The sequence below is a fragment of the Panulirus ornatus genome, chromosome 43, assembly GCF_036320965.1.
Source record: "Panulirus ornatus isolate Po-2019 chromosome 43, ASM3632096v1, whole genome shotgun sequence".
NCBI lineage: Eukaryota > Metazoa > Arthropoda > Malacostraca > Decapoda > Palinuridae > Panulirus > Panulirus ornatus.
In genome coordinates this window covers 29,190,813-29,200,903 of record NC_092266.1, presented here as the reverse complement: position 1 = coordinate 29,200,903, position 10,091 = coordinate 29,190,813, and the positions used below count along the sequence as shown (strand labels likewise).

General features: G+C 45.0%; 2 protein-coding genes across 5 annotated transcripts in view; one reads left to right on the top strand and one right to left on the bottom strand.

Moving 5' to 3' along the window:
• LOC139762487 (inactive phospholipase C-like protein 1) overlaps positions 1 to 7,742 on the bottom strand; it is a 377,622-nt gene extending 369,880 nt beyond the window's left edge. For both annotated transcript variants that reach the window (XM_071687427.1, XM_071687425.1), the window contains exon 1: positions 7,545 to 7,742. The gene's annotated coding sequence lies outside the window, so the exon portion shown is untranslated. The remainder of the gene's footprint in view (positions 1 to 7,544) is intronic.
• Positions 7,743 to 8,808: 1,066 nt separating this feature from the next.
• CSN7 (COP9 signalosome subunit 7) overlaps positions 8,809 to 10,091 on the top strand; it is a 33,830-nt gene continuing 32,547 nt past the window's right edge. Inside the window, exon 1 of one of the 3 annotated variants that reach the window (XM_071687420.1) lies at positions 8,809 to 9,033. In XM_071687420.1, the coding sequence (XP_071543521.1) occupies positions 8,881 to 9,033 (153 nt within the window). In that variant the 5' untranslated portion in view covers positions 8,809 to 8,880. The remainder of the gene's footprint in view (positions 9,034 to 10,091) is intronic. The other 2 variants (XM_071687418.1, XM_071687419.1) reach the window with 2 other exon arrangements.

Below are 10,091 nucleotides of genomic sequence, written 5' to 3'. Positions count from 1 at the left end.
GTGGCGATGTTGGTGCTGATGTTAGTGGTGTGCTGGGGGTGATGTTGGAGATAGTGTTGGGGGTTGTATCGATGGTGATGTATGTTGTCTCAACCTTCGCCCCTCACCCCGTTCGTCTCGTACAGTCTCTAAGATCCACCGTATTCCATCGTTACTGTCTCTCATACCAACATGTTCGGCGACGGCGTCGTCGAGGTATCCCCCGCTCGTCTAGACCTGCTTCAGGAGGAGCCTGTCAATAAAAACATGATCAGGGACACCCCTTCCACCGCCTCATTTGCTTTACCCAGGAAGATCTGGAGCTGACACGGGCCGGTGGTTCTCTCTCTCTCTCTCTCTCTCTCTCTCTCTCTCTCTCTCTCTCTCTCTCTCTCTCTCTCTCTCTCTCTCTCTCTCTCTCTCTCTCCAAGATACTGAACGAGAAAAATATCATGTTTTACCAGTTTTCAAGGAATCATGACTTGTTTGGAGAGCAGAGCCACTAGATCTTACTATCAAAATCATGAAGTCTTTTATATCGTCAGTCAAGATATATATATATATATATATATATATATATATATATATATATATATATATATATATATATATATATATATATATATATATATATATATATATATATATATATATATATATATATATATATATATATATATCAGTTCTCAATCTCGGTTACACTCCCCATCATCTTTCCTTACATCATCAATTCTCAACTCTTTCTCATTTCTTGTAACTTCGTATTAATCACCATTCTCCTTGACTGTCCAAAGATACCCCATATATAATGAGGAATGAACTGACTGTTACAGAGCAGCTATTCAGGCTCAGGGACTGAAAAAGAAGAGTTGTAGAAGATTATTCAGATATCTGTGTGAGAAGCTGAATGACAAATTCGAAAGCGTTTTCATCGTGGAAGACTCTATCGCCCTCAACAATAGTAAGACGGAATAGGGTGGAGGTCTTGGGAAAGATTTGGAAATGTCTGGAAAAGACATGAATCCACAGCTAAGAGCCCTTGACCCCACATGACTTTGTAAAACTCGTGGTCTTGGACGTTCCTTCGTATGTACAGAAGTGTCCACAGGCACTAAACAGACAGCCTTAAAAGTTCTTCGAGATGTGGCTGGGAGATGGTAAAGTGCCCAGGGAGTGAAGGGCAAATGTCATACCGATCTTTAAGACAGGAGACGGGGAAGTTGACCTGAGAGACACACACCAGTCTCTCTGACGAGGGTTGTGCTTATTATACTGGAAAAGATCATGGGGAAACAAGTGAGAGTGATTTATCTCTCATAGGAAACTACCTAAAAGGCAGATAAGACATAGTTAAGGAAAAATAAGTGATGTGTTAATTACATGAAAAGGAAAAAGTGCGCGTAGAAGAGGCATAGGTAAAGAGAGAATGCGAGAAGAAAGGCTAAAGAAAACTACAAAATATTGAGGAAATGTAGAGAGCGATTTGCAACAGCAAATAAAAAACGGACACAAATATATATATATATATATATATATTGGTGGAAGAGGTTGCTTCCCAAAAGAGAATACAAACTCAAAGAAGTAAGAAAAATAATAATTGAGTGGGCTCCGTTATGGACAAAATGGAAGGTTGGATGAATTGTGTGTTACGGGACCGCCAGAAAACACATGGCACTATATCTCACAAAAGCGGTAAAGAAGCTGGATCTTCAGGCAGGAATAAATTAGAAAATTCTTTGATGAATAGAAAATTGCCTTTTTCCAAGGAAAGAAAAAGGCCACATGTCAAAGAAGCCTTAAAATGACTTGGGGTCGCAAGGCGTAACGCAAGGCTCAGTTCTGGGTCCATCGCTCTTCGTGATATATGGAAGTGTAGTTGAATTGATAGAAAGATCGGATTTATACCCGAGTATACTTCCAAATAATGCCAAGGTCATAAGGAGAGTAAAAGGGTGGTGATAATCGCATTAACTTAAAGAGGAAGTAGACCATCTCAAGTGTTGATCTGATGCGTTTGATAGAATTCAACCCCAGTAAATGCAATTTGATGACAGTGGAATACAGTGAAAGGTGATCTCGATACAAATATTATCCAGCAGGAGATAGGCTGCAGGCTTCTGTGTATGAGGGAGTTGGGGGTCACGTAAGGAAATGTTCAGCGAATTGTTCACAGCGTATACGAAGCCAAAGCTAGAATATTTTGAGTTTGGTCACCGCACTCAGAGAAGCATAAGATCTCACATTTCGTCGGCCATTTGCTCAAAGCCAAGTCCAACTGTTGACAAAGTATATTATGTAATCAAGGCGAATACACAAATAGCATACGTCTGTACAATTTACAACCGTCTTTTATCTTTGCACTTCACATATGATCTTGTTTTTTTTAAGCCATCGTAAGCATATAATTAGGCAGAGTATGAGAATGCCAACTACTGCTTCATCCAGGGGATGGGGCTTGCTGGCTCCCTCCTCATTCACCACTCTCGGGAGGGAAAAAGTAACATCAAAACAACACATGAGGTGTGGAAATCGCAAGGAAAAAGTAATCCTGGTTTGCGTTACGGTAAAGATAATATGGTTATATCAAAAGTGGGTCGAGGAGAACTTTCTTCCAGCCGGTCTGGAGAGGTTCCCAATGATTCGTGGTCAGTATAGCGTGACGTATTAAGTCTGGCTGACCGACCTGCACCCGGACTCGCGTTACCTGGGGCGTGGGGGGAAGGCACCACCCATCACCGACAGACCCACCCTGACCCACAGACTTCAGGGGAAAAAGAAGAGGAGGAGGGAAGAAAGAAATGGGAATAAGAGAGAGAGAGAGAGAGAGAGAGAGAGAGAGAGAGAGAGAGAGAGAGAGAGAGAGAGAGAGAGAGAGAGAGAGAGAAATATGCATGAATAGTATGCAGATTATATGAAAAAAAAGGTGCATATAGAAGAGACAACGGTAAAGAGAGACTTGCAGACTAGAAAAATATAGAGGAAATGTTAAAAGAATAAACGATTCGCAGTAGCAAATAAAAAACGTACATCGAACACTGGAGAGGAAAAAACAGATAACGTAAAAAAGAAGATAAAAATACGCGCATATATATATATATATATATATATATATATATATATATATATATATATATATATATATATATATATATATATATATATATATATATATATATAAGAGATGTTACAAGTTGCTTGAAAGGAAATATAACATGAGAAAAAGGGAAGTGAGTGAGTGAGGGAGGCGAAGAAGCTTTAGTAGTGAGTAATGGATAATATGACCCAGTGAGGGAGGGAAAGCCTCTCTGGATGACCTAAGGGATGACGCTCTACCTGGCTTGGATGAGAGTGACAGCCAGTCTGGCGTGGATGACGCCTGACTTGTATGACAACGACGTGTCCTGAAAGGTTAAGAAGTAAGGCGGTGTGGATACACCTGCCTGCTGCTGACACCTCGTCAGCATCCCCGGCCTGCCTGCTGCTAACACCTTGTTAGGTCCTTGGCCCCGTCCTCCCTGCTGCTGACACCTCGTCAGGATCCCAAGCCCTGTCCTGCCTGCTGCTGACACCTCGTCAGGATCCCCAGCCCTGTCCTGCCTGCTGCTGACACCTCGGTAGGTCCCTGGCCCCGTCCTGCCTGCTGCTAACACCTCGTCAGGGCCACCAGTCCCCCTCTGCCTGCTGCTGACACCTTGTTAGGTCCCTGGCCCGGTCATGCCCTGCCCGCTAATGACACCTTGTCAGGGCCGAGGCCTTGCCCTGCCTGCTGCCGACACCTCGTCATGTCCCCAACCATGCCTTGCTCTACCTCTTGCTGACACTACGTCAGGTCCCCAGCAGTGCCCTGACACCTCGTCAGGGCATTCGCAATGCTCTGTTGTCGTTGCAACAGGTTGTTGCCCATCTGACCTGTCTCTACGTTCTCTCTCTCTCTCTCTCTCTCTCTCTCTCTCTCTCTCTCTCTCTCTCTCTCTCTCTCTCTCTCTCTCTCTCTCTCTCTCTCTCTCTCTCTCTCTGGTTGTGTTTGTGTGGATGTCATTACCGTAAGTGGGTGACGGCGTGATGGATTTACACTCGTGAGGTCCCGCCTCTTAACCTCACATTACACTCACCCAGACTTCCGTACTCCCCAAGATGTTACCCACCTCCACCCTCATCTCTACATCAGCATTTTTTGCGACACGTCCGCCACTCCTGCAGGTGATCCTGTTCCCTCCGGACACTCTTCCAGGCTCGCATCCTCGGTTACGTCCTTAAAGTCTGGGGAGTTCCTCCGGATCCTACATGCCTTGTCGGGTGCTAACATCACCACGACCTTCCTGGGAATTTTAATGATGGTTACCATACCATTTCACATCCCTCCACCCCCCCATTCCATCCTCCATTGTGAGCCACATGTAGGGCTTCCCTCCCTCCCTCCTCCTCCTCTCATACGACGGTTCACTTCATTCTGGCACCACCCTCACTCCGTTGCGACGGGCCTCCTTCATCAATCTTGTGTGTTGCTCCAGTGTGGAGACAAAAGGGGGGTCTGTAGCACACACTGCAGCCCGCTGGCTCGATTATGCCTCGTTTATTATCTTCCCGAACAGTAATTGGCCCTCGCTCTACTTGATAGCCGTCTGGACTCAGACCAGAAGTTAGTCTGTTCCTCTCGTGATCTAACCCGACAAGACGTTCCCTGAATGTTTTCAACCTCGATGTTAACACCTTCAGATCTCCTGTCCCGTACGGTGTGGTTCTTGGTGACTTGTGTCCTCCTCCTCCTCCCCAAGTACAGCGTGTGTAATTACTCATTTGTGATCACCATTTGTGCTATACGGGGAGGGAGTGTGTGTGTGTGTGTGTGTGTCAGATGTTGAATAGGCATTTCATCCGCTGATCACGTCTTTGATGATGAACTTAAACACGGTCGAAACAGAAATGTTCAGCTTTTCACTTCCCTCATGAAAGTCCTCAGCAGCATTTTTTTGTCAACACTGGTGGACCATGACATGTAAATAGCAGGATATTTCCCACTATATATGTCTATATATTCGGAAGATCAAATAATGTTTCTGATTAATATTTCACATAACCCAACACGAGTACAAATACATTTCCCTCCCCAATATAAACGTCAAATTTTGCCTTCCTGCTCATCAAACACTCGATTCAAGTTTGTTGAGTAATATAAATATTTATAAAACTCAAGAGTAATGCCATTCACGCTGAAAAAAAAAGATAATATCAGTATATCTGTCTTGTCGAAAACATAGTAAGTGACCTGGAAAATCATAATATGAATTATTGTATTGGATAGATAAATAGATTTCTCCTTCATCATGTGACTATATCATTTTGATTCAAGTGTATCGTGATGTGAGGTGGTATTAAGGGCTTATTGTGGAGTAATGTGTGAAGCGGTGTAAAGGGCTGAGCGTGGTGTAAAATGAGGAAGAGGGGGGACATAGACCATATGAAACCCCTCAGACAACAGACCACCTGATACCCCTTCCAACACAGACCACCTGCTACCCCTCTCCTACATACTCCACTAGCCCAGCTACCCCATTGAATACAGACCATGTTTCCTACCTTCCCAAGACTAAACCTGCCCCTCCTCTGCCACGGACCACTTGCTATTCCCCCTCTCAAAGAGACCCCCTGCCCCCGCCATAGACCAACCGTCTGTGTGGACACTTGAATACCGTCTTTGGTCATCCTGGAGCTGGCAGCTGGTCCATCCTGACCCCTCCCACACCCACCGACCATACGCGACCCCCCTCAATCATCACCATTACGATTTACGTCTTCGGCCATTGCTTCATTTACGATTTGCACTTTATCTCCGGTTTTCACTCATTTTCTTTCTCTCTCACTTGGTTTGTTTACAGTTGCACGTTAGACATTCACAGGATAAGACTTGTTATTCAGTTGACATAACGTGGTGTTGTTTGTCTGACATGTTGCGAAATCAGGGGCCCCTCTCTAGTCACGTACATCGAGGGTCGTTGTCACCAGAGGCACGGACACCAGCTGGGGCCACGGTCATCTAGTTCACGGACAGACAGACGGACCACGGACGAGCAGGTGACACGTAGGGTAAACCAGAGTGTCATCCTGCTGGAGGCTTGCTCCTCCTCATGCGGTGGGTGTACACCCCAGTCTGTACATTCCTGACCTGTGTACACCGGCCTGTACATCATGGCTTGTCCACCCTGGCATGTACATATCGACCTGTGCACCTTGGCTTGTACATTCCGACCTGTATCCATCACCCTCTGTACCCTGGCCAGTACACACCAGTCTGTATACCCTGGTCTGCACACCTCTGCCTGTTCACACTGGCCTGTACACCCTGACCTGTACATCCTGACCTGCACTCCCTGGCCTCTACACACCAGGCTTTATACACCACCTTGTACACCCTGATCTGTTCACACCATCCTGTGCATCTTGGTTTGTACACAGCAAGCTGTACAGCGCGAAGCCTACACCTTGGTTTGTACACACCCTGCACACCCAGGCTTACACACACCAGCCTTTACATCCTGGCCTATATACATTATCCTGTACACCCTGGCATGTACAGCCTGTTCTACTAGCAGTAACCTGTACATATCAGCCCGGACACTCCAACCTGTACAGACCAGTCCTTACGTACCCTCCTGTGTACACAGTTCACTGGTGGCTGACATGTCTGTAGAAACCAGATTTGTTCATATACTAACCTATGTAAACAAACCAGCTCACACTATTATGTAAATCCCGCATGTGCAGAGGCACAGTGGTCTGTAAACCTATACTGTGCAGGTGCATTACCCTGTCCATCCTGTAATGTACAGACACACGAGCCTGCTTATCATGTACTTTACAGACACACAAGTGTGTACATCCTATACTGTACAGACACTAGTGTGTACGTTCTATACTGTACAGATACACGAGTCTGTACATCCTATACTGTACAGATACTTTAGTCTGTACATCCTATACTGTATAGATGCACTAACCTGTACATTATGTTCTGTTCAGACATACTAGCTTGTACATCCGTTACAGACACACTATCCTATACACTATATATTGAACAAATACACGAACCTGCACAGACTCTGTCCTCTATTGTACAACCACGCTAACCTGTACATCTTATACTGTATAGACATACTAACATGTGCATCCTATACTGTACAGACACTCTAACCTGTACAGACGCACTAACCTGCACATCCCATACTGTACAGACACACACCTGTACATCCCGTACTGTACAGACACACTAACCTGTGCATCCCTTACTGTACAGACACACTAACCTGTACATCTCATACTGTACACACACATTACCCTGTGCTTGTGTAACGCACACTCTAGTGTATCCACACGCCGTACATCTTTGACGGTACACACTGGCTTGTACACACGCCACCCCGCCTACCACTTACACACTTACTGTCCCCAGCAGCCTATGTACATGGGTGTGTACGTGAAACCCAGGCCGAGGAGCTGTACATCCGGTAACCATCCCACTGTTCACTTACTCACAACACTTGTCATTTTGAGCGACATTCGGTATTTACCATTGACCAATTTGTACTTCGCATACGTTGCTCAACACCTCGGCGCCACTGGTGTTGACTGGCGGAACACTGGTGAGCGGGGAGTGTTGCCTCACATCACGTGCAACACTCCAGCGAGGCTCCACGGGCCGCAACACAGGCCAGTGCCACTAGGAGGAGCGGGTAGGGAGTGGCACTCTCCCTGGCTCTCTCATAACTGGTGCCACAGCCTAGAGTTGGGCCGCGCCAGCCTCTCACACACACACACACACTCACTGGCTGGCTGGCTGGCCCGCTCCCTGCGCACATTGCACACCCTCATACCATACTTATCAACGTGTATATTTTTTTCTCTCTCCTCACTGCCAACCTTTTCCCGCCCATAAAAGCTCTTCAGCTTCATCATCATCGAAGGACTATAGACTACGGCGGGGGAGTGGACTCATTAAACCTTCCTCGCACCCAAGTACTGTAACGTGATGACAGAGGAGAGACTGGTTTCTGTGAGTTACACACACACACACACAAAAATGACGACACCAAGTCTGTACCATGTATCATTCCAGGTGAGAGGAATGCTCGTGGTGTACATATATTCATGTACTAATTCAGTAGTCACTCCTTAGGGCTGCACTTGACGCCGTTAAAACAGCTGTCACTCTTCCCTTTGAAAACATTATTATACAAGACAGACCCTTCTCTTACATGTTATATCAGTCACATCAAATCTACTCTACGAAGTATATATGAACGATTACAACACAAGGAAATATATGTATGATAGATGTGATAATATATTTTTTTTTCCCGGCCGAGCACAGTAGCGACAGTAAGTGGACGAAACATTTTGGAATGATTTTTAACGAACGAATTAAACTTCGAGCATTAATTGGCTGGTGAGTGTGGCACAATAACTTACACACACTCCCCAGGCACGGCTCTCAGCACCCTCCACACGACACCACTACCTAACAGCAGCGTAATCCAAGAAAGGTTTGGGAAGCTAAGAACACTGAAGGAGGGGAATGTATACCACGGGAGAGTTAAAGAAAAAAAAAAGAGATAAAAGACTATGTAGAGGCGTTGGTGGAGGTTGGTGGCACCTAGACACAGGCTCAATCAGTGGCCAGCCTCACAGAAAACGGCGTTGGCATGGAGCCAGCACTGCTGTGTTTGTAAATCTTGAAGGAGCAGACATCATTATGCATGCTCCACCCGGCCCTCACCCATGGGACGCAACAACAGTTTTTGATTGGCATGTTGTAAGGACGGGAGCTGCTATTTCTCGCCGGGACTACAATACGAGTGCAGCGGGGCTCGGTAATGAAGACGGGGATGATCAAATGTTGGCTGGCCAATGTCCCTTGGCGTTCCTCCACACATTACGTTACCAAGGCAGTTCACTGGCTCATACAGTGAACTGCATCACCACCACCTGCAGGGGGACACATCTCTCTTAATTATGTTAATGTGGCCTCCAAGCAAAAGGATATCCTATTATCATTACATCGTAAGTTATGTATTATTTTTGGTACGAAATGTATCATGCACATTTTCATATGTATATTTCTTCGTCTGTGTGCTCTTTAATACCTCTGCAATCATGTTAACCATTTTAGTGAAATGTTTAAGATGTGTTAAAAGACGTGAGCTACGCAGGGAAACAAATGTATTTTTCTGTAGACGAAGATTATCCTCGTCACTAACACAGAAAAGGTCCTCAAAACCTGTATGTCTTTATTGAAGAAATTTCATGCATAGTGATTAAGAAATCCTGAGGACAGATATCTTTCCCCCTTCACATCACTGATTGTCATATACACTTTACTGTCAGACTGGCCTTTGAGGACTTACATGAGTTACAAAACCTCTGCTCTTGACATTATTCACGAAGATTTGGATCGCTCCTCTATAATGGATCTGTTGACTGACGGGAATATATCGCAGAACTCATGAATATTCTTTCACATGCACGAAAAATCGCCTCCTGCGACTCTCTCCTTTCCGTAATGTATATTTAAGGTCCTTGAATCAATTATGTAACCCGGGGACGCTTTTTCTGGGGGCTCCCGCAGCTTCGCGTGGGTGATCCAATCAGGAGCGGGGGGAATAATGGGATCTTGTGGAGTGAACAGATCAGCGGCGACATTGTGTTGTTCCCTTATGTCTAACGACGATGATACAGCATCGCCGAAAGTGACTTTTCAAATTGTGGCGTAACCAAACGCAGGCGGAATCCGGTAGTGTCTAACATATATATATATATATATATATATATATATATATATATATATATATATATATATATATATATATATAGTGTAATTGTTTATTTGTACAGTAGGGCGAGGGCGAGCTACGTCCCCACCTTGTTTTTACTGTCGTACAACGTTTTTAAACTCGTGCACACTGTCAACATTCACAGTTTAATCACTCGGTTTATTCCGTCCGTCCACAACCCTTGACAACATATAAAAGTTTTTTCCCTTTCTTTTTTGATTGCATGCTATGATCTCGAGGTTTGGTCTTTCCCAGCATCTTCTCTCATCAAACTGTTACACTCTCGTC